The sequence below is a fragment of the Lissotriton helveticus genome, chromosome 3_1 (genome assembly GCF_964261635.1).
Source record: "Lissotriton helveticus chromosome 3_1, aLisHel1.1, whole genome shotgun sequence".
NCBI classification, from domain to species: domain Eukaryota; kingdom Metazoa; phylum Chordata; class Amphibia; order Caudata; family Salamandridae; genus Lissotriton; species Lissotriton helveticus.
The window spans coordinates 1022691148-1022716591 of NC_136061.1; the positions used below are offsets into that span (position 1 = coordinate 1022691148).

General features: G+C 44.6%; 1 protein-coding gene across 1 annotated transcript in view; it reads left to right on the plus strand.

Annotated features, from left to right (window-relative positions):
• The first annotated feature begins 1773 nt into the window (after positions 1–1773).
• OLA1 (Obg like ATPase 1) overlaps positions 1774–25444 on the plus strand; it is a 544166-nt gene continuing 520495 nt past the window's right edge. Inside the window, exons 1-2 of the mRNA XM_078681546.1 lie at positions 1774–1918; positions 3154–3254. Coding sequence (XP_078537672.1) covers positions 3154–3254 — 101 coding nt within the window. The 5' untranslated portion in view covers positions 1774–1918. The remainder of the gene's footprint in view (positions 1919–3153; positions 3255–25444) is intronic.

Below are 25444 nucleotides of genomic sequence, written 5' to 3' on the forward strand. Positions count from 1 at the left end.
CTCACTCACCCTCAACCCCTCACCCTCAACCCCTCACCCTCACTCACCCTCAACCCCTCACTCACCCTCACCCTCACTCACCCTCACCCTCACTCACTCTCACTCACCCTCAACCCCTCACCCTCACTCACCCTCAACCCCTCACCCTCACTCACCCCCTCACCCTCAACCCCTCACTCACCCTCACTCTGACTCACCCTCAACCCCTCACCCTCAACCCCTCACCCACCCTCACCCTCACCCTCACTCACCCTCAACCCCTCACCCTCACTCACCCTCACTCACCCTCACCCTCACTCACCCTCAACCCCTCACCCTCACTCACCCTCAACCCCTCACTCACCCTCAACCCCTCACCCTCACAACACATATTGTGTTACAATAGGTGTCACATTTGCGAAAGATAAAACTATTGGCATTGTAAATAACAAAGCTATTAATTTCGCTATTTTCAAAACAAGCACATAAATAAAAAATGTGTCCTTTACAATACCAATAGCTCAAACTTTCCTAATGCGAGACCTATTGCATTGCTGTGCTTCTCTCCCCTGCTGCACTCTCCTGCTCTCTAGAGATGTGGCCTAACGACCAGAGCTGCCATCTAAGTCACGTAAATACAAAACATGTTGCATTCCAAATGCTATAGGTGTCACATTCGCGAAAGTTATAACTATTGGCATTGTAAATGACAAAGCCATCAATTTAGCAATTTTAAAAACCAACAAATAAATAAAATATGTCATTTACAAGACCAATAACTCCAACTTTTCTAATGCGAGACCTATTGCATTTGCAATGCTTGTTTTACTTGGGCTTCAGCTTAGCTTGTGTGACCCTGCTCACGGTTCCATCTTCCTTATTTTCTTTGGATTCAGAGATGACTGCTTTGGCACAGCGTCCAGTTAATTCAGCTTTTCTGGCAATATCAATAATGTTTTGCTGGGGATACTCTCCCTTAGCCCATAAGTTGTCCTGTATGTCCGAATTTGACCCCTGCATGACAATCTGATCTCTTATAAATTCATCATGCAGGTCGCCAAAACGACAGTTCAGCGCTAAATCCTTGAGTGAGGACACATAGTCGTCGACAGACTCTTCCTTGCCCTGCTTCCTGTGGAAGAATTTTTATCTGTCTACGCCTACGCACACAGTGGGCTTGTAGTAAGTGTTAAGGTCATCAATTGCATTGGCATAAACATTTTCCTCGCTTTCTCCCCTGGCCTTTTTGTTTATTTTGTTGTACACTTTAATGCCGCCAGCCCCTAAACAATGCAACAAAAGTTTGAGTTTCTTTTTAGGGGAAAACTCATCATCATCAAATTGCGAAATATAATTTTCAAAATACTCTCTCCATTCCTCCCACTTTATCACGGGATCACCAACGCCAGATAGGAATGCTTGTGGTGGGGATACGTTCCATAAGTATCCTGATGCCATGCTTACCTTTCCATTCACTAGCATTTGGGGGTTACCGAACGTCCTTTTACTTCTTTTCGAAAACCTAACAAACAAAATGCATCTAACAAACAAAATGCATCTACAGGCTTTTACAGGGTCCCCCAAATTTCAAACTCATATGAATGCACACAGACGCCGCGTAACCACTCCTCGCAATCCCCTCAATATGCCCTCTTTCTATGTTTGCAGCTGCTTACAAACCAAACACGGGGCGGCTCTCGGTGTTAAACAGAGCGTCAGCACGCAGCGTAACGTTCTCTGACCTTTCACCTCCTGGTTGTCTTCATCCAATGTAGTTGGGCGCTGTGCGCATGCGCGATGCCTGTTCTTTCCTTCCCTCTGTGCACCGGCACTGGCAGCGTGTGCCAGTGTGATCCAGAGAAAAGCAGCTCGGGCAGCGCCTGTTCAATAACCACTCGTACGCTACAACCAACGACAGAAGCGCCCAGTATAATACAAGGTGAAGAGCGCCCCTCTCGCAGCGTCGACTCATATGTTGGCTCTAGTATTTAGTATACCAATGGCCATGCTCCCTCCTGCACACATGCTGCTCTGTCATTTCTGTCCTTCAGCTGAAACGCAGTTCAGAATATCAGCGTTTTTAGCAGATACATAATTGCAACCATCCCCCAATTAAGTCTTCAAATCTCCCTATCCCATCTGACAGCGTAGGTAGTAATGTCATGTTCACTAGTACTCACAGTTTATAGTTTGACCATGGACACGAGCAATTTCGACTTTCCTGGCGTCACAGACAAATGCCTGCCAACTGTTATACCCTTCTCTGATTATCCTGCCCGTCAACACACACACAGGTCCTCCTTGACCAGCATAACAGTACTGACATGTACACTGAACTCTACATTAAGGCACACCCATTTTTCTGTATCATGGCTGTTAGTGTTAACTCAAGAGTTAGGAGAGGATGTGCCCTAAAGGCGAGAGCTGCCAACCTTGGAACTGGCAGTTGGGGACCCAGGTCCGAGCGTCGGCTCAGCATCCTGTGATTTTGGGCAAATCAATTAATCTCCCTGTGCCTATCAAAAATGAATGTGTCCTTAGGCAACGTAACTGGTGGTCATGTAAAGCGCTCCAATACCTTCGGGTCGAGTTCGCGCTCTATAAAACTGCAAAAAACAAAACGCATGCACTCCTTTTGTTGATACATCTCAGATGTACGTAAAGGCAGCCGGCGTGTGAAATACGACTGTAGTTAGTCTTGTTGACAAATATGGCAATGGCCCTTAAATCCATTGCCTGCATATGTTTTCATTTTAACTATTTGCTATGGCTGGTTTCCGCATGAGAAGAGTTCCAAGGCAGTTAGATGAACGGCGTGCCATGCGTCACATGCAGAAAAAATAGCAGCCAGCAACCGGTAGCATTTCATCCCATCTCTGGTTGTCCACTTATTTTTAGCAACAGCCTTCAGAGAGCTTGCATTTTCATGCAGTCGACAGTCAGTCGTTGTGCTCAAGTGTCATTTCCGTTGTAAATTGGTAGACTCTAATGTTTGTGTAAGAAATGATTCTATTTTGAAGTTGCACTGTTTATTTGAAAATGTTCCGATGGCTCCTAAAAAGGTACTGTGCGAAAAAGAACTGGCAGTGCTGAGGTGACTCTGGTGTTGTCATTTGTGCAACAGGGGCTGAAACTGAAATGCTGAGTAGGTAAAGATTTGCTTCCCACTTTCAGATGCCGCCCAAAAAAGGAGCCGACGTACCTAAACAACATCCAATCATTGGGAGATTTGGGACCTCGTTGAAGATTGGTATTGTCGGATTGCCAAATGTTGGGTAAGTGGCTGCAGAATATTCTGATATTAAATACCAATTGTTTTTCGTGCAGATCCAGTGATTGTGGACTTCCAAGTTTTTGATTATGCATTTCGTCCAGCTTAACTTTGCTACACACTTTCTTAATCACTAATATGCATGGCTATCTACAGTTCTGTTTTAGTTTTACAAATTGAATGAAACGTATCTCCGAAATGCATGCAAAAAATAAAGCTTTGGTGCACGGTGTGATTTACTTAAAGCGAAAGCATTCTGTTAGTGGTGCCTGGGTTGCCCGTACCCCTGGAGTTTGGTTGTGTTTATGTTCCTACCTTTGGGACTTCTCGTATGTGATTTAGGCACACGTATTTGTAGGACTTTTTATATTGTTATAAATTGGTGGAGCAGAATCTCCATGCAATCTTGAGAGAGAGCAGAGTATTCCACTGCATTGCAAAATGTCTTCTTTGCATTTCCTAGCTAAGGTAAAAATACACACTGATGCTTTAACGTCTGCCATAAGTATTTAGCTGTAAATATCACAAGTGGGGAAATAGAAGCAAGAGGTATAAGAACCCCACTCAGCTTCCAAACGTATATACCAAACAAACCTAAGTGGAGCGGGATGATATGTTATTGGGGGAATCCCTTTTGGAAAAATCTGTGGGATCCTCAACAGCTATTTTAGGTCTGTGGTTTATTCGGTGCCACTGACGTACTAGTGATAGCTTCATAATTGCGTCTCCTCTTCTCCACCAGGAGAACAAAGAGATAGTTTGGAATCCACATCAGAATAAACATCTAAAATTACCTCTTATTTAGGAATAGTTCATTTATTAGGAGCCTGGATAAGTGTAAGATAAAAAACGAAGGTGGATGTCTGTAGGGATGTGTAATGTGCCCCTCGCATCACGCCATAAAAACAGGTCTACATGTTTCAGCCTACTTACTCCCCAAACAGGTCAGTGACTTTCTTCAGGACCAGTAAGGATAATTGGGTCCCCTTGTTTCCAAACCATTCGGAACAATATCCCCTGGCTTTGTTGTAGTCCGGATCCCTTTTTTTTTTGTCGGGTTAAGGAGAATACACTGTTCTCTCTTATCTTGATCGTGTGGGCCCATAGATACTTGGGGGTAAGGCAGAGGAGCTGTACTCTTGTGGTGCAGCACGTCTGTTTGAATGCGGATCCCAAACAATCTCTTCGTTCAGAGATTAGCTCCTGGTGTAGGAAAAGACCTGATGATGCAGCTACTAGTACGTCAGTGGCATCGAATATTCCACTGATCAAAAATACCTCTTGAGGGTCCCGCAGATTTTTCAAAAAGGGATCTCTCCAGTTCATGAGATCCCACTCCTCTTTAATAAGTATTTTGATGCCATTAAATACAGTAGCAGGTAGTGAAATTCGTTCTCCATCAACGTTTCCAAATTAGTGAAGTTCAAACTTTGTTTGTTAGGTCCCATTCTACCAGAAATTTGAAGTTACTTTAAACCACCAGGAGTATCCAAAATGATTCAGCAAATCTCACCGATTTATTTGTGTGATAGATATATTGGCTTCTGGCACATATACTTTGTACAAATAATAAAGCTAGTTGTCAACATTAATCATTTCTGGATTATTTTTTCTAAAGTAACTGTTTCTGAAACAGGAAGGTCTAGAAACCTAACATTTAGTTGCTTTGCAGTGGGTGTGGAGTGGGCTTGGTAGTTCGGGCTGGACTGTTCCCATGAGGCACAGGGTCAAGGCTGATTTGCATATAGCTGTGTCTGAACTGGGGTGGCGAAGTGAGCTAAAGAATGATGATGGATTCACCCCAGATCTGTGACTGGGGGTGAGTGTCTGAAAAGTTTCAGCGCTCCGTCCATTATCTCCTTGTGTATGCTTTGTTCGCCCTAAGTTGGCAGGGTATGCCCAGTTGTGGGTCCCTTGCTCACTTTGCGACTGGAATCAAGCTAGCCTGGCTGATGAGGGCTGTTAGCTCGAAACCGGCCCCAGGATGCTTGTTTCCGGTCCAGGGATGACATGGCTTGGCATTTCGCCCTAGACTGTTCCCATTAGGCACAGGGTCAAGTCTGATTTGCATATAGCCGTGTCTTAACTGGGGTGGCAAAGTGAGCTAAAGAACGAGGATGGATAAACCCAGATCCATGACTGGGTGAGTGTCTGAAAAGTTTCAGCGCTCCGCCCATCATCTCCTTGTGTTTGCTTTGTTCGCCCTAAGTTGGCAGGGTATGCCCAGACGTGGGTCCCTTGCTCACTTTGCCACTGTAATCAAGCTAGCCTGGCTGATGAGGGCTGTTAGCCGGAAACCGGTCCCAGGATGCTTCTTTTCCGGTCCAAGGGAAACGTGGCTTGGCAGTTCAGGCTGGACTGTTCCCATGAGGCACAGGGTAACTGTTTCTGAAACAGGAAGGTCTAGAAACCTAACATTTAGTTGCTTTGCAGTGGGTGTGGAGTGGGCTTGGTAGTTCGGGCTGGACTGTTCCCATGAGGCACAGGGTCAAGACTGATTTGCATATAGCTGTGTCTGAACTGGGGTGGCAAAGTGAGCTAAAGAACCATGATGGATTCAACCCAGATCTGTGACTGGGGGTGAGTGTCTGAGAGGTTTCAGCGCTCCGTCCATCATATCCTTGTGTTTGCTGTGGAGAATGTTGTGCCACATGTTTAACTCCATGTGTAGTTTATTCCAGCCTCCAGTGTTTCCTTCTAGCATGAGTGTACCTTAAACCTGAAAAATCCCAGAATGATGCTGCGTGTAACACTATGAATGAAGTGGCTTCCAATCTTCAGATGTACTGTGCTATAAACTCTCTGAAGAAAAAAATGTCATCATTTCATGTGATGTACCGTTGCTTAGTTTTTTGTTGAATGGACATTTCTGAGCCCGATTAATTGATTGATTAAGGTGCTACACGGGAGTTTCATCCACTTTGATATATGTAAAATGTTGATATCTGCCATTTAATAGACTTCAGGGAGGTGAGGAAATTCTGAAGTAGCCTGGTGACCTCCATTCAGATTACATAGTTTTTCTGTTTGCTTTTGTATTTTCAGTCCTTCTCTTGAGTCTAGAGCCTGGTTAGAGCCTAATAGTATGCTCAGTTGTTTGATATTTCCTTCTCTTGGGTTTTGCTTGGATGTGAGAGTTTTTATAAAATTCTATAGGTTTCTAGTCAGGCTTTTTGCGGAAGCTGAAAGGAAATTGATTTCTTCCAAAACTTTGACATTCTATTTTGAGAAGGTATATATTAATGTGTTTTGTAGTTGTGGGTTAAAGACCTGGGAGAAATTATTTGCATGATGCTGTGCAAGGCTTTGTAAAGAGGGTACTCTGATCTAGTTCGCCGTCTTCCTAATCCTGTTAATTTCTACATTCTATAAGATGAGAGGAGACGATTTAGTACATAATTTGACTTTTTAGAGGTGAGTTCAGTAGGAAAGGAGTACATGCTATATCTGCTAAGGATATTTGCCCTGTTAGATTTGAAGGATACTAGTAGGTCCTTGCAGTCTTTTTGGGTTGTGCACACATTTCTTTTCAGGATTTTTGGTTCACTCTGCCAAACACATTGACTATTACTCCTTACTCTTGATTGGTTGGTTGTTTCATTAATGTGATTGGTTTATTGCTCCTGCTCTGTACACACAACTGACAATTTGTTTTCTGTTTTAACCTTTACAATTTTCTGTATCTACTTCGAATGCCTCGTTATGACGCGGTGGAAGTTTTCATAATTTTTCGTTTCTGTTGGTTTTCTTTGTATAGATATGTAGGTGTAATGAACAATATCACATTCACTTTGGTAAACTGTCAGACCTAACTTAAATCATACTTTGCCTTATTCTTTAGAGAAGAGCTGTGTGTTATGATAGTTTGACAATGCGTGATCAATAAATGCCCAGACCTCATCTGAATTTGTGTTGCTACTTATTGTGTATCAGCACTAGTTTCTCTCTGTGTGTGTGTGTGTGATAGAGAGAGAGAGAGAGAGAGAGAGAGAGAGAGAGAGAGAGAGAGAGAGAGAGAGAGAGAGAGAGAGAGAGAGAGAGAGAGAGAGAGAGAGAGAGAGAGAGAGAGAGAGAGAGAGATATAGCTTCCACTAATTGTTGAGTACAAGACTTCCGCAATCTGTGCTAGTCTGTTAGTGTGACTTTGGTGTTGACTAATATTCTAAAATGATGCTGTAACCCATAGTTTATTAGGTTTATCACAATTCAAAGACTTTGTTCAAGAGGTAATAAAAATACAAGCAGTGCAACAGTAGACATGTTTGGCTAAAGTTTGCATTGAAGACCATGAGCTCAATTTATTTGTATGTTATGTCTTTTTGTATGGCACCTTTTCTGCCCCTCTTTCCTTTTCTCTGGGTTGTTTCGGTTTTTGTGGATGACATCCAACCCTGTGTATTAACTACTCATTTAGTATCAGAATAAACTTTATTTGATCTAAATAAATAGACCATAAAAGTTCAATAAAAAAGGAAACAAAAGAGATACATTAAAATACAATTACTATCCAAAATATCAATAACGATACATAATAAAACAGTTAATGTTAGGGTATTGCCAAGGCATGACAATGCCCTATATATAAAGTCCAAATAAAGACAGTACATAATCAGAATCGATACGTGAGGGAAAGAAGGAGAACAAAAAACCTCAACTGAGAGTCTGATATGCACTCCTGTTCACATGATTATCACTTAGAAATGAGTGATATGTACCAAGGGGAGTGCCAGTATTCCAGTTCTACGTATGTTTACACCCAAGCAGACATGAGAGCGAGGTATAATCAAAATAACAACCTTCTTGGCTGGCTTAATAAGAGAACCAGAGCCCAAAACCACATGTTCACGCCTGAAGACATAAAAGAGAAGAAGGGGGCTTCAGTCCACATGGGAAGGGCTGTAAGAGGGCAACTAACTAGAGTATTGGTAGCGCTGTACGAGAATAAGACAAGAACATTTAGTAAGACATAATATGAATCATCACTTGTCAAACCACAAGTCTGAAAACATTTATAAAATTATAAACAATTTGAAATCAAGATCAGGACTGCCTTGTGCGAATACCTACGTATTCAAAATAGTGACTAAGCATCCGCAAATCAGGTTTTCATTTGGCGATAATGTAATCACAGAGCACTTTAGTGGAAGAATGATTTTGATCATTGACACAATGACTGGCATTGGTCTTCACTGGATATAATTCATATATTTTTTTAGGTCTCGCCTGCGTAGGCTGCGCATGCGCAGTCTTGCTGGCGAGGTTTTATGATTTAGAGGGGCTTTGAGTTTTGGGCTTTAAGCCCTGCCCCTCTTTCCCATTGGCCGGCGTCACCGTTTATGCTAAACGGTGGCCAGCCATTGGGAAAGAGGTTTTGATGATGTATACTTTTCCCTTTGTCAGACGGCCCACTTGAATGGCTCGTTGACTTCCTTCTGCTGCAAAAGGTTTCTTATCTTTATGGGGCGAAACACATGGCACTATAAAGATAACAAACCTTTTACTTAAGAAGGAAAGCAGGCCAGGCCGTCCAAGTGGGACGGCAGAAAAAGAAAAGTCTAAGCCATGGCGCTTGTTTTTTTAAGGTGCAGTGAAATGAACCGGGTTCCAGCGGCTATCTAGTTTAAGATTGCGTTTAATATTGTCCGTTCTTCTCGCTCATTGGACTCGATGTACAAACACTCTTTCTATATCTCATCTGCTCTGCTCACACTCCTCCCAAGATCAGAAGAAGACGTGTGGCTGGCTATCATCCCACTCAACGACGGGGGAACCAGAGGGAGAGACTACATTTGGAAGGGGTGCTATGCTGGAGAGGGTGACAGCATAGTTCTCGAGGCCTCAAGGGTTGCTGTTGGTGCTGACAGAAGGCATGTGGGCATCCTGTAGATGCAGCAGTCATTTACTGAGCAGCTCCCACTGGCTCGCGGCGAGTGTTTCTGCCTGCCTGCTTCCCAACCTGCACACAGCCCCGGCCACCCTCCTTCAGCGCCCCCCTCCGTGACATCACCCTACTCCGGCAAAGGTGGCTCTAAGATGCGGTCATTGAAATGGGACAGCATGTGGTGCAGAGAGAGGGTGAATGAGTGATCATCAGATTTAGATTGTGGGTTCGTGAAATTAATTGATTCCCTTTCCTCTGTAGACTCGCAAGTTTGCTCAATGGATGGTTCCTATCCTCAAACCTTGCCCCCAGATTTTCAGGGGGAACCCCTCTTGCTGCCCCTGGTCTTTCCTTTGCAGAGAGCTCCCGGGATATTTAGCGTTGCTCTCATCTCCATGGAGTCGGAGTGAGTGAAAGCTGCTGGCTGGCCGTCTACATGGAGGCTTTCAGCTTTCAGAAGATTTCCAAGCAGTCGGGGGAAGTACAACATGCCCCTGGGGACCCGGTGCTTAGATATGTATTTCCGTTGCCACTGACGCGGCCGTTACGCTAAGCACAACGTCCCGTGCACATGCTGCGAGAATGAAAATTTGAGGGCAGGAATTTGGCAGCTCATCAAGTTGACAGAAGAGGAACGTGCGGACCTGCTGTAAGGGGCCAGGCCTGATAACTTTGAAGTTCCTAGTCTCTTTTTAGCCCAATATTAGGGATTGATTGCACGTGCACAGCTGCAGTTTATGTATTGGCTCCCGAGCAGAGAGGCAGCACAGTTTACATGATTTTCCAGGGACTAATGTGTGGGCGGCTGGTAGATTAAGATGCTTCCCACTGAGATCCAAAAGAAAGTCTGGATTTTATTTTTACAGATGAATAGACGTTAACCCTCCTAAATAGATGATGTTAAACTATCTGCACAGTGACATGATCATGGTTTATTGCCTTTTGACTTGGTATTTCTGAAAATGTCCTGTGGACAATGGTTACTCATATGTTTAACGATATGTTGGAAGCAGTGTTGAGTTTTTTGGATTCGCTCTACATTCTAATGTTCCAGGACAACTTGCCGAGCATCATTTATTTGAAGTCAGTGCTCTGTTCTTCCACAAGCCCGCACTTGATGCTGTCTGTACTACATGCGAACATCCGGCAGTGGGTCTTGAGAGACCATAATTGCTTTTAAATAGTTGTTACTCGGCTGCTATAAACTGGGATTTTAAAACATCTACGTGAACAATCTGAGGATTGTGAGTGCTTTAGGCGAAATAGAAATTTGACTTTCCGACCCTCACCATGTCCATTTTGCCCTTTTGTGTTACTGTGGTTGTGTCGCTATTGCCACACATTAAGCTGCTTATGGAATGGCAGGCCCTGCATATTTCCTACTTAGCTCACCATCTTCACTTTTTGCTTTAGTGCTGCCACATTGGGCCCTATCCACACACATTTCTGTGCACCTATGTGACACTTGGGTGCAAAAAAATGCATTTATGTGTGTGTATGAGAAACTCAAAGCAAAAGCAAATTGTGGACTGCTTGAATTCATTGTAGTCACTGGCAATGTTTTAAATGAGCCGGTACTGAGTGTCAGCACTTTTTAGGTCTTGCTGAGCCAGCTCATGCGCTGCTCCGAGACATTTTGTATCGGGATTTTCTCAGTGCTGCCACAGCAGGCTTTTGGTATCCTAGCGCTTGCGTGCACGCGCGCAGCCGCCATCTGCCTCCCTTCCAGCGCTTCCCGGCTGACCGAGCTTAGCCATGTTTGATTCCCAATGAAGCTCCCGCAGGTGCACATCTCCTCAATTATAATATACGTTTTTCTGTTGTGATGTCATGAATTGATGGGTCTTTCATGGTTTATGATGTCACTTAGCACGTATTACCAAAAGACATACAATCATTAATTATTTATGCAACTTCAGTGATTGTTTTTGAGTGATTATTTGGTGGTTTTTGCTAATTGAATTCTCAATAGCAATCTTAAGTGCTACCTGCTTTTGGGCATTGTCGTATTGCACTTAGGATTTCCATCTAATACTGTTAATTAAATTCTGACCCTACTCACCACTAAAGAGCCTCTCTCTCTCACACACTCTGTCTCTCACACAGACACTCTCTCACACAGACACTCTCTCACACAGACACCCTCACACAGACTCCCACAAACTCTCTCAGACACTCAGTCTCTCTCACAGACTCTCTCACAGACTCTCACAGACTCTCTCTCAGACTCTCTCTCAGACTCTCTCTCAGACACTCACTCAGACACTCACTCAGACACTCTCTCAGACACTCTCTCAGACACTCTCTCAGACACTCTCTCAGACACTCTCTCAGACACTCACTCAGACACTCACTCAGACACTCGCACTCAGACACTCGCGCTCAGACACTCGCGCTCAGACACTCGCGCTCAGACACTCGCGCTCAGACACTCGCGCTCAGACACTCGCGCTCAGACACTCGCGCTCAGACACTCGCGCTCAGACACTCGCGCTCAGACACTCGCGCTCAGACACTCGCGCTCAGACACTCGCGCTCAGACACTCGCGCTCAGACACTCGCGCTCAGACACTCGCGCACAGACACTCGCGCACAGACACTCGCGCACAGACACTCGCGCACAGACACTCGCGCACAGACACTCGCGCACAGACACTCGCGCACAGGCACTCGCGCACAGGCACTCGCGCACAGGCACTCGCGCACAGGCACTCGCGCACAGGCACTCGCGCACAGGCACTCGCGCACAGGCACTCGCGCACAGGCACTCGCGCACAGGCACTCGCGCACAGGCACTCGCCTACAGGCACTCGCGCACAGGCACTCGCGCACAGGCACTCGCGCACAGGCACTCGCGCACAGGCACTCGCGCACAGGCACTCGCGCACAGGCACTCGCTCACAGGCACTCGCCTACAGGCACTCGCACACAGGCACTCGCCTACAGGCACTCGCACACAGGCACTCGCCTACAGGCACTCGCACACAGGCACTCGCACACAGGCACTCGCACACAGGCACTCGCACACAGGCACTCGCACACAGGCACTCGCACACAGGCACTCGCACACAGGCACTCGCACTCAGACTCTCGCTCTCAGACTCTCTCTCTCAGACTCTCTCTCTCAGACTCTCTCTCTCAGACTCTCTCTCTCAGACTCTCTCTCTCAGACTCTCTCTCTCAGACTCTCTCTCTCAGACTCTCTCTCTCAGACTCTCTCTCTCAGACTCTCTCTCTCAGACTCTCTCTCAGACTCTCTCTCTCAGACTCTCTCTCTCAGACTCTCTCTCTCAGACTCTCTCTCTCAGACTCTCTCTCTCAGACTCTCTCTCTCAGACTCTCTCTCTCAGACTCTCTCTCTCAGACTCTCTCTCTCAGACTCTCTCTCTCTCAGACTCTCTCTCTCTCAGATCTCTCTCTCTCAGATCTCTCTCTCTCAGATCTCTCTCTCTCAGATCTCTCTCTCTCAGATCTCTCTCTCTCAGATCTCTCTCTCTCAGATCTCTCTCTCTCAGATCTCTCTCTCTCAGATCTCTCTCTCTCAGATCTCTCTCTCTCAGATCTCTCTCTCTCAGATCTCTCTCTCTCAGATCTCTCTCTCTCAGATCTCTCTCTCTCAGATCTCTCTCTCTCAGATCTCTCTCTCTCAGATCTCTCTCTCTCAGATCTCTCTCTCTCAGATCTCTCTCTCTCAGATCTCTCTCTCTCAGATCTCTCTCTCACGGACTCTCTCTCTCTCAGATCTCTCTCTCACGGACTCTCTCTCTCACGGACTCTCTCTCTCACGGACTCTCTCTCTCACGGACTCTCTCTCTCACGGACTCTCTCTCTCTCTCTCACGGACTCTCTCTCTCTCTCTCACGGACTCTCTCTCTCTCTCTCTCACGGACTCTCTCTCTCTCTCTCTCTCTCACGGACTCTCTCTCTCTCTCTCTCTCTCACGGACTCTCTCTCTCTCTCTCTCTCTCACGGACTCTCTCTCTCTCTCTCTCTCTCACGGACTCTCTCTCTCTCTCTCACGGACTCTCTCTCTCTCTCACGGACTCTCTCTCTCTCTCTCACGGACTCTCTCTCTCACGGACTCTCTCTCTCACGGACTCTCTCTCTCACGGACTCTCTCTCACAGACACTCTCTCACAGACACTCTCTCACAGACACTCTCTCACAGACACTCTCTCACAGACACTCTCTCACAGACACTCTCTCACAGACACTCTCTCACAGACACTCTCTCACAGACACTCTCTCACAGACACTCTCTCACAGACACTCTCTCACAGACACTCTCTCACAGACACTCTCTCACAGACACTCTCTCACAGACACTCTCTCACAGACACTCTCTCACAGACACTCTCTCACAGACACTCTCTCACAGACACTCTCTCACAGACACTCTCTCACAGACACTCTCTCACACTCTCTCACACTCTCTCACACTCTCTCACACACTCTCACACACTCTCACACACTCTCACACACTCTCACACACTCTCACACACTCTCACACACTCTCACACACTCTCACACACTCTCACACACTCTCACACACTCACACACACTCTCACACACTCTCACACACTCTCTCACAGACACTCTCACAGACGCTCACACACTCTCTCACAGACTCACTCTCCCAGACTCACTCTCCCACTCTCTCACTGAGTGACTCTCTCACTGAGTGACTCTCTCACAGACACTCTCTCACAGACACTCTCTCACAGACACTCTCTCACAGACACTCTCTCACAGACACTCTCTCACTGACTGACTCTCTCACAGACACTCTCTCACTGACTGACTCTCTCACAGACACTCTCTCACAGACACTCTCTCACACTCTCTCACACTCTCTCACACACTCTCACACACTCTCACACACTCTCACACACTCTCACACACTCTCACACACTCTCACACACTCACACACTTACACACTCTCTCACAGACACTCTCACAGACGCTCACACACTCTCTCACAGACTCACTCTCCCAGACTCACTCTCCCACTCTCTCACTGAGTGACTCTCTCACTGAGTGACTCTCTCACTGAGTGACTCTCTCACTGACTGACTCTCTCACTGACTGACTCTCTCACTGACTGACTCTCTCACTGACTGACTCTCTCACTGACTGACTCTCTCACTGACTGACTCTCTCACTGACTGACTCTCTCACTGACTGACTCTCTCACTGACTGACTCTCTCACTGACTGACTCTCTCACTGACTGACTCTCTCACTGACTGACTCTCTCACTGACTGACTCTCTCACTGACTGACTCTCTCACTGACTGACTCTCTCACTGACTGACTCTCTCACTGACTGACTCTCTCACTGACTGACTCTTCTCTCACTGACTGACTCTTCTCTCACTCTCTCACTGACTGACTCTCTCTCACTGACTCTCACTGACACTCGCGCTCACTGACTCTCACTGACACTCGCGCTCACTGACTCTCACTGACACTCGCGCTCACTGACTGACTCTCGCTCACTGACTGACTCTCGCTAAAAGACTGACTCTCGCTAAAAGACTGACTCTCGCTAAAAGACTGACTCTCGCTAAAAGACTGACTCTCGCTAAAAGACTGACTCTCGCTAAAAGACTCGCTTAAAGACTGACTCACTCTCACTGGCTCTCACTCTCTCTCACTGACTGACTAACTCTCTCACTCACTGACTAACTCTTCCACTCTCACTCTCACCGACTAACTCTCTCACTGACTGACTGTCTCACTCAGTCTCACTGACTGACTGCCTTTCACCCTTCTGTTATTTATGCCCCCCATAACCCAAAAAACCACAACAAGCAACCATTGGGACAGGCAGATATAAGTTGCCAACTTTGAAAGGACAAAAAAAACTCAAGACATTATTTTTAATACTTTTTTAATATGGTCGTTTAGTTGTACATAATGCTTTTTTGGTCATATCTAAGGTAACAAAAATGCTTCTGACACTTCTTTATTATAACTTTTCAGCATGCTGCAAACTTCTGTACAGCACAGCTTAAAGACATAGGTAAAGTCAATATATGTGGCTAAACACTTACAAGTTCCAAAAGGCGATACCTATTGGCTATGCCACTGCTTGTTTTCTAAGGCTCCATTTTCATGGCTTTTTTTGCTTGGGGCGAAATCTATAGCATTAGCTCACTTGAACTGCGAGTACCTTTGGATAGCTGATGGTCATTCTTAAATAGAAAGTTTACTCTGAGTAATTATAATTAATGATATTAAGTATTTATATAGTGCAACCATGCCCAAAAGAGAGGTGTGCAGCCTTTTCAAATAACACTTATCTAAGAGCAAAGAATGCACCGAGATAGGGAAAGGGAAGAAAGATAGTTAACTTTTAATAATCTGTTGGTTGTGGTAACATTTCCATGTACATAAAGTATGTATGTGGTAGGTAGGTAGACTAGTCAGTCAGTTTGAATTGTTACAAGGAAATTATTTGGGCAAGGTTTAGCATTGGACCGGGATTTATTTAAACAGACGGGGTTTGAGTTGTCTTCTAAAAGCAAGAAGTGAGCTCTTTCTGAGAGAATTCATGCTCCTCATGTCTCTGGATCCTAATGTGATGATTAAAGGTTCACCTAAGTAGATGATGAGTGTTATCCTGTATGGCCTTATAAGTAAGAATATGTAGCTTGAAGCATAAACGTTCTTGTAGAGGGGAGCCAGAGAAGGTCATACAGAATAGAAGGGATTTATTCATTTTTTGTTTGTTTTCTGTACCTATCTGCCTGCTCAGTAAAAGAGCTTTGATTGAGAGGAAGTCTGACTGAAACTGCTGCGAGTATGGCATTTCTAATCTAGAGATTAAAAGCACCTGCACCTCAATTTGAGTAATTCAAGAGTAATTAGGTGCGTTTTTTTTCTCAAAATGTGTAGATTGAAATTCGCAGCTTTAGTTCTTTTATTGATGTGTGGAAATAAATGTGAGAGCAGATTCTATGGAGAATTCCAGTGATTTGACTAATTTTGCAGGTAGTGCAGTGAACCCATTTAGGTTTAGAAGTCTCAGAAGAGATACATTTTTTTTTTCTGGCGAGGAGAGAAGGAATTCTGTTTTCAACTTTTCCTGAACTTAGATTGTTATGTAAGTCTGGTTCACTGAGTTTGTTGATTAACTTTGTTCTTGGAGTATTTTAGATTTTTTTTCAATTTTAACTCATGATCTGATATCAGGCAATTCATGGAATCTCTGAAATGAATATTTCCACCGTGCCTACACTCCTTATTCATTACAGGTCTCTAGCTTTTAGGTGCCTCCGTGCTGCTGTTTGGTGGTGAAGTAATTGTTTTCAGTAGTGTGAGGTTTAGGCTTGAACTTTATGTTAATGATATTTATTGCTTACACAGCATCTCTCCTAAGTGATTGAGAAGGTTTGACTTTAAAGTCGATGCCGATGGGTGCATATGCTCTAAAATTAAGCAGGTGGCTTAATCCTGAAGGGCACTTCCTTCATTGTTCACTTTTGTTTCCATCTAACTTGCTTTACCTATGGGACTTGTCTAGCAATGTTGTCTTTTGGTGTGGTGGAGGTAGACTTTGCTGTGTGACTAAGAGCATGCGCTAAATCTGTTAATTTCACCTGATAAATTGTTAAACTAGTTTTTCACTCTACTTGTTGCTGATGGGTCTTCAGATTCATATGCCTTATGAGACCTCTGCTAAACTGTAGAGTTGCATTTCCCCCACGATTTAACTGGGAATTCTGGACTGTTTGGAACACGGATGTAATTGTAGTATGCATGGCCTGGCACTCTCTGATCTTCCTTCTATTCGATCCCTGATGACCCTAGTTACATTTCGGTTGTGTTTCTTTTACCACTTCTTTCCTTTTTGGACAACTTTGAGAAATATTGTTCATCATTTGCATATACTATTTTGTACTTTTCGTGTAGATATTTATTGTGTATTTTTAAGACTGTGTCTGATTCCTAGCACATAGTAAAAATTCCTCTAGATGGAAAATCATTTCTCACATGCTGTTTGTGGCTAAACAATCCACTCTTTCTCACTGAGCCTCCACAATATCCCCCACAGGATACATGTAGCTTCAGAAACTGTGGTGGGCATTGGGAATGGAAAAGACAATCAAAACAGCACATCGAAGATAAAGAGTTCAGGAAACAAGCAAGCATCCTACCACATTATTTAAGTAAAGATATTAAAGTGCTAGAGTCCCTTAAGAGATTACTAATTTTCCATATTCTTGACATCTCTAATTTAGAACTGTACTATGTAACTTAGGCTCCCAGTTTTCAATTTTTACTGATTTTTGCTGAGAATTACAGACTGAAAAAAAAGTGTTTCCTGTCTGTATTTATTTTTAACCGCTTAACCACGGCGGCAATTCCGCCGCTGTGCAGCAGTTTGATTGATTGGGGGTCGCGGCGGCCAACGGATGTGTGCAGCACTACGGAGGTAGTGCTTGCGACGGCTGTTGGCCGACGGGCCCAACGAAAGGGTTAAAGCTTAAAAATACGGAATATTGTGCTTCTTGTGAGAGACTATCCATGCTGTCTTTCATGAGCTCCAAGCAAAAGCTGAGCAGGCATCCACATATAAGTGCTTGTGTAAGAGTTAAATAAATGTGGAAATATACCATTTTGCGACTCTATTTATTCTCGAACAACAAAGTAAATATGGATAAATACCAATTTGATGGCCCAAAAAAAATATGGATAAATACAAACGAAAATTTTAAAAGAAAAATACCATAAAACTGGAAGCCCTATAAGTAACAAAGGGAGAGACAGGCTCATTTTAGGGAGGAGTGAGAACTGCTTCAGCAATGTGAAGAGAGCGAAGCAGCATTCAGGACAGAATGGGGAGCACTGTAAAGTGGTGACACGGAGGGGAGAGCCAGGAGGAATTAAAGAGAAGTGAAATGGTAAATATTAAGTATTCATCAAATGGACACTGTTATGCTTTTAAAATTCCAATAAAACGTGAATTGAAACCTCAAATTCATCTTGTAACTTCCTCTTTTGGTCTCGCCTAGCATCGCAGAGCATGCAATGCTGGCTCTGGTGAAATCGATTGTTGTCAAGTCGACTTCGGAAGTGGGCTAGAAGCTCCGCCTATGCTTTCCATTCGCCCACGTCACAGTTTATGCAAAATCCACGCTTTCTATGAAAGCGAGGCTTTTTGGTGACCGCCCTCTCTCCCTTTTGGCTCGCCCTTACGGACGGTATTTTGCACTCGCGGGCTCACACGCTTGGATATGTATCTGTCAACTGTACTATTTTATGCGCCCAGCTTCCGGGACAATAGCATGCGCATTTTCGTGGGCGCTTCATCTTCACTAATCCGCGGCGTCCCCGCTACATGGATCAGGTCACTTCTGGGCATTTAATTTGTTTCGGCATGCTACTTTTGTTTTGACTCGTTAGTTTTTTACTTTGTATGTAACTTAACAATACCACAGACAACCTACTGTATAAATACTAACTAATATAACAACATTTTCTAAGCTGTTCAAATTAATGTTTGTGTTGACAGATTGTCGAAAGGTGGTATTTCAGGGGAACGGGTATGTACAGACATGCTAAAGGTTTTTAGATATCGATTGATCTTGATGTACCTTTTTAGGTCTCGCCTGCGATTACAGCGTGAAAATCGCTGTCTCGCTGCGAGACCTATAGTCACCGGCTCTGCTTCCCAGGAGACAAGTGATGGCTTCGCGCATCTTCAGGAATCGGAACGGAGCGTGTCGCGCGCGTGTGAACACGCGCTCCATTGAGCAGGCCGGAATTAGCTTATAATGCGCGCTTAGACTGTGAACTTTTGCCGTTAGTTTTTTTTTTTTACCTTTTTAGCTTTCAGTTTCGTTCTTCCTTCTGTCCAGCTGGCTCTTTCAGATTCATGGCGTGTAGTTAAAAGCAAGTGGCGCCTTGCTGGCACTAGTAAATGTAAATTATTCACAGCTTTTCAGGGTGCTGTGATCTGTCAGTTTACCACCATGGGAGGGGATGCATTTGTATACATGGCGCTGCGTGCCACCCGGACAGAAGAAACGTGCCCCGTCAACGCGTGCCTCCTAAAACCAGCTCCCTGGCACAACCACGACCCCCGCCCGCCCAAAGGAAATATGCACCGTCGTACACGCACCTCTTACGCCGTTCACATCTGCCAGCATGCAGCCCCAGTCATCGGGCTGCTGTGCAGACTGTTATTGGCGGCCTGCTCGGGATTCCAATGCGACGCTCAAACACTGCAGAAACACACACGCCTCTCGGACTTCTGAAAACTTTCACCGCTCGCAGGGCTCTCCCTTCCTCATGGGAGCCCCGCGTGAACGAGCACAACCAGCCTCTTCCGGCCGCATCACAGGCCCTGCCCATGTCACGGGCAAGGATGCCTGACTTCCTGCTTTTGCTCCCGGGCTGCAACGGTGAATTATTGCTTGTTATGTTAATGCCAGAAACGCATCAGCAAAGGAAGCAAGGTTCTATTGGAGTCTCTGCAAACTGAAGATAGAAGTTTAAATATTTGAAAATATGTTCGTCACAATCCCTCAATGTCCACGCGGTGCTGCTCATGACTCCTGCCCAGGTCTTAGCATCGCTATTTATGCCTCGCACCTGGGCCCTCGCAGTGCTTGTTATTTTACAGCCTAAGTCCTAGCAGCGCTTGTCAAGCGTGCGCGAGTATGCACTTGACTGTGTGTTAATGCTAGAGTGTACTGAGGAGCCCCATTTGTGCATACATGTTTGTGCAATTGCGTGTTTGTATGCTGCTTTTTTATTCCTTTCAATGTGTGCGTTTCTTTTGTGGCACGCGCGCCAATGACCTTCCATTATTTCTTCGACTAAGACACTTTATATAAAACACCTAAAAACACACATAGATGTTTTCAGGGCTAAAAGTTTGGATATATTGTTCAAGCACCCGCCTCTGAATGTTATCTTCCTTTCCTCCTACGCCCATTAAGATTTTTTTAACCAGTCTGTCTGCAGCCGCCAACTTTGTTTACTTTATCTTTAAAATGCTGAATTGCGTCATTCACACTTACTTTAACTAGGTTCAGTCCTTTCCCCTACACCCTCCCTTCTCCAACTGCGCCTGCCCGCACCTTGTCTGTCCGCACCTGCCAACTTTGTTTACTTTTTCATTAAAGTGCAGAATCGCGGCACAAGCACTTTTACTTTCACCATGTTTAAAGTAAAGCGCGTTTGGCGGTCGCTTGTTGTTGTATGTGGGTGTGTAACGCAGTATACGGAAACACGTGCACTGTTTATGTGAAGTATTACATGGAGCAAAATAGAGATGGGTTTGTTTACCATGGATCACGTTTGCAACTTGTGTTCCTTGTCAAGCGTGCGCGAGTATGCACTTGACTATGTGTGTTAATGCTCGAGTGTACTCCTAAGCCCTATTTGTGCATGCATGTTTGTGCAATTGCGTGTTTGTATGCCGCTTTTTTATCTCTTTCAGTGTGTGTGTGTTTCTCTTGTAGCCGATGTGCCTGTGACCTTCCATTATTTCTTCGACTAAGACTCTCTATGTAAAACACCTAAAAACACACGTAGATGTTTTTTGGGCTAAAAGTTTGGATATATTGTTCAAACACCCGCCTCTGAATATGTTATCATCCTTTCTCCTACGCCCATTAAGATTTTTTTAACCATAAAACAGTTTTGGAAATGCTATGACTGCTACCGGAGCGGCACACTGTGTGATCTTGAACATGTCGCTGCAGCACCTCGACTTTTCCTGCAGACAGACTGTATGAACACTTCCTTTAGGTACAGAATCTGCCTCTTCCCTGTTGACTATTGATTAGACCAGTTAGGCAGCGCGCACCAACTAATTAATAGCCTCTCAGAGCTATGTGTAATGTAAGCCTCGTTTGAAGGATGAAAAGCGGAGCTAGCCCTGCAGGGATTCCTGCCTGAGATTTGAAGGATCTCCAGCGACACTTAACCCCCCTGCGCTAATATTTACACTCAAAAGGCCTGCTTTAGAAATCATCCAGGGGGAGCTAGTCCTGACTTTGACAACACTGGCAAGAGATTGTTTAAGACTTAAGTCCTGTGCATGAAAGGGTGTCTGACTACAGCCTTGTGGGCAGACATATAATTTATTGGCTACACAGCGTGTTCGCAGTGACCTGTTTTATTTTATTTACTTGAAATCACAGCTGCTGTGCGTCTCTCGCAACTTAATGGATTTTTATAGCTGGTATTTACCTCTGTGTTTCTTTATTTTGTATATTGCCATTACATATTGCCATGCAAACTCCCGCACGTATGTAATGTTTCCCAATATTCACCTTCCCATAGTTTATGTTCCCAGAATACATACCCTCATATCACTCTGCACCCTCACACACTCTGCACCCTCACACACTCTGCACACTCACTCTGCACCCTCACACACTCTGCACCCTCACACACTCTGCACCCTCACACACTCTGCACCCTCACACACTCTGCACCCTCACACACTCTGCACCCTCACACACTCTGCACCCTCACACACTCTGCACCCTCGCACACACTCTGCACCCTCGCACACACTCTGCACCCTCGCACACACTCTGCACCCTCGCACACACTCTGCACCCTCACACACACTCTGCACCCTCACACATACACACGGCACCCTCACACACACGGCACCCTCACACACACTGCACACTCTGCACCCTCACACACTCTGCACCCTCACACACTCTGCACCCTCACACACTCTGCATCCTCACACACTCTGCACCCTCTGCACCCTTACACATTCTGCACCCTCGCACACTCTGCACCCTCACACTCTGCACCCTCACACACCGCACCCTCACACACCGCACCCTCACACACCGCACCCTCACACACACTGCACCCTCGCACACACTGCACCCTCACACACACTGCACCCTCACACACACTGCACCCTCACACACACTGCACCCTCACACACACTGCACCCTCACACACTGCACCCACACAGCATCACTGAATGCTACAGCATCACTCAGCGCCACCACAGCATCAATCTGTGCAACCATTCAACAGCAACTGTTTCGAATATGTTCACTCAATGTTTCAAGCTTTATTGCAAATGTCACAAAAAGATGCAAATATTTTACTTCTGTTTTTAGATTTTCGTCACAATGAACATAATCTTCACAAAAGTTATTTATAAAAGCTATTGCCATTATAAATTACAATAACTTTTATTTAAGTATTAATTATTAAAAAAATGAAAAGCCATTTTTATTTGTAATATCAATACATCTAAGTCACGTAAATACAACACATATTGCATTACAAATGCTATAGGTGTCACATTTGCGAAAGTTAGAACTTTTGGCATTGTAAATGACAAAGCTATTAATTTTGCTATTTTCAAAACCAACACATAAATAAAAAATGTGTAATTTACAATACCAATAGCTCAAACTTTCCTAATGCGAGACCTATTGCATTGCAAATGCTTGTTAGTAGGAGAGGAAAAACTTGACAGTCATGACATGCGGTAGGTGTTTAACGGGCTCCTGTTTTGAACTCTTATCAAACAAAGTCAATTTCAAAACCACACTGCTTGACACACTCAAGAACATCAGCAGTGGCTTCATTTCTCCTCCTCATCACTCCTGAACAGATAGTTTATGAAGGCTTCCTGTATCCAGTGCATGCTGCTAGCTGCTTCTCTGTTGGTCCTAGCTGAACTCTATAGGGTATTTATGATGGCCACCTATAGCCAGTGCTTGCCATGCTGTAATCCTGTCACTCCTGGATGCACCATTTGTCCATTCTCTATTTCTCGAGGGCATGGGTTGCTCTCCTATGCCTCCTTAACGGACTTTATCATGCTTTTTAGGTCGAGCCTGGGCTGCGCATGCGCTGCGAGGCATGCTGTAATCAGTTAGGGACTTGGATCTCTGCCCATATTTTTAATTGGCTGTGTCATTGTCCACTGTAAACTGTGGCTGTTTTTTTTTGTTGGGGGGGGGACTTATAAAACGCATACTGTCACTCCGAAAGGAGCATCCTGGCGCTATCCAGTTAAGGTCAGGCATGCTGAAGAAGGAGGAACCTACATAAGAGTGACAGACTTCGTCTGGTATACCAAAGATCCATGTCTTTAACGCCTTCCTGAACAAATTTTCAGTTTCAAAGCATCTCAGTTTGTCTGTCAAAAGGTTCCAATTTCTGGTTCCTAAGACCGTAACTGATTTTCTTCCCCCCAGTACATCTGTAGCAGGGGGTTTTAAGAAGATGCGCTGAGGAAGATCTGAGGGCCCTAGTTGTGGTATAAGGGGTGAATCTTGCTGACCGGTAGGTTGGACCCTGTTTGTGTGCAGCTCTAAAAGTAATTAAGAGGATTTTGAATAAAGTTCTCTTATGTAAGGGGAGCCAATGGAGAGATTTTAGAGCAGCTGATGCGGAGGCCCTAACCAGAAGTTTCAGGACCAGACTAGCTGCTGCGTGCTGGACCACCTGTAATCAATTGTGTTGATTTATTGATCCCTGCCAAAAGGCTATTACAATAGTGAAAGGATCAACGCCACTGCCACTGTTTTCCTAGCCGTTAGGGGGATCAAATCCCCCCAAAAATTTGCGTTTTGATTAGACCAAAACAGGTTCCTCCCACTTTTAGTACATGAGGTTTAAAAAAAGGGGGAGCATCAAATAATACTCCCAGATTTTTTGCAACTTCAACCGTAGCCGGGGGAGCTATAACATCATTTTTGCCACCAGGCCCTGGGTTGAAAGGGGTTATCTTTTCCTATCGGAAGAATCTCTGTCTTGTCCGTATTGCACCGGAGATGATTATCTTTCATCCACTGGATAACCGCTGAGAAGCAGAACTTGAAGTTTGCTTCTGCCGACGTAGAATCTTTGTCTAGAGATAGAATCAGCTGGGTGTCGTCGGCATAAAATGTAATTTCAATCCCAAATGACGAGATGAGAGAGATAAGAGGGGACATGTATATATTGAATAAGAGCGGGCTAAGGGAAGAGCCCTGAGGTACTCCAGCTGTGATGGACCGTTCAGGGGAAAGGAAGGTGCACAATGAGACCACTTGCCTACGGTCGGTAAGGAAGGACTTGATCCAGGTCAAGACGGTATTTGAAATACCGCTGGCTTTTATTCAAGCCAGGAGTATCTCATGGGAAATGGTGTCAAATGCTGCAGACAAATCAAGCGGGATCAGTCCTGCTTTCCTACCTTTGCGATAAATTTCAGTGTGTCTGATATTTCCAATGAATATATGACGTTATTCCGCAAACTTTAATCCCGCATACCATGACTCCGCATTTATTACAACGCATGAGCCATTACTCCGCAGTACCGTCACTCCTCAATCTTTTACCCCGCATATAACTTTACATTCCAAAGGCATGTGTGGTGAAGTTATAGTAAACTTAGTAAATGTACTTACCATATATATATATATATATATATATATATATATATATATATATATATATATATTCACTGAAAAAACCATAGGTTATAGACCATATATAGTTAGGAATTAGCATTTACAAAACCTTATTTTACTCACACAAAACCATTGAAATTCGCATATATAGTTAGTTGCACTAACTATATATCGCGCACCCGCAATCCACTGCTGATCATGTCACATATTACATCATTCATGACATGGTCAGTGACATCACTGATGACATCACTGATGACATCTCAAATGTCATCAGTGATGTCATCACTGATGACAACATCCAGTGACTGTATGTTTCTGTAAAGTTAAAATATGTCTTACATATTGAAGAATGAGTGGATGTATAAGTGTCTGGATGAAGGATTTAGTAGGTGCATGACTGATTGTATGAGTGAGTGATTAAATGTGTCTCACTGAGTGCATGGGTTAGTGACTAAACTGTCTTAATTTGTGCATCATTATGTCTGTTGTTCTGTAAACTGTTGCATGTGTTGATCAGTAGCTATATGAGTAACTATATGGGTTATTGATTAGTTGCCCAAGTATTTGTATGGGAGACTGAGTGTGTGTGTGGGTGGCTGGGAGGTGTATGACTCTGTGCATAGATGTGTGAGCAGTTGATTCACTAGATGTATGGGTTCAAAAGTGCATGTGGAAACAGCTGTATGGGCGGTTGACTGTGTGCATGAGTGTATTGGTGAGTGAATGGATATCTCAGTGCTACATGTCAAAGTAAGTACATATGTAAAACACAGTACATGTGAGAGTTGACATATATAAATAACTTTGCATAAGAGCCAGTGAATGTGTGAGTGGCTGTATGGATCATTGTGAACTTGTATCAGGGATTGTATAAGAGAGTAAATATGTGTTAGTATATGTTTGA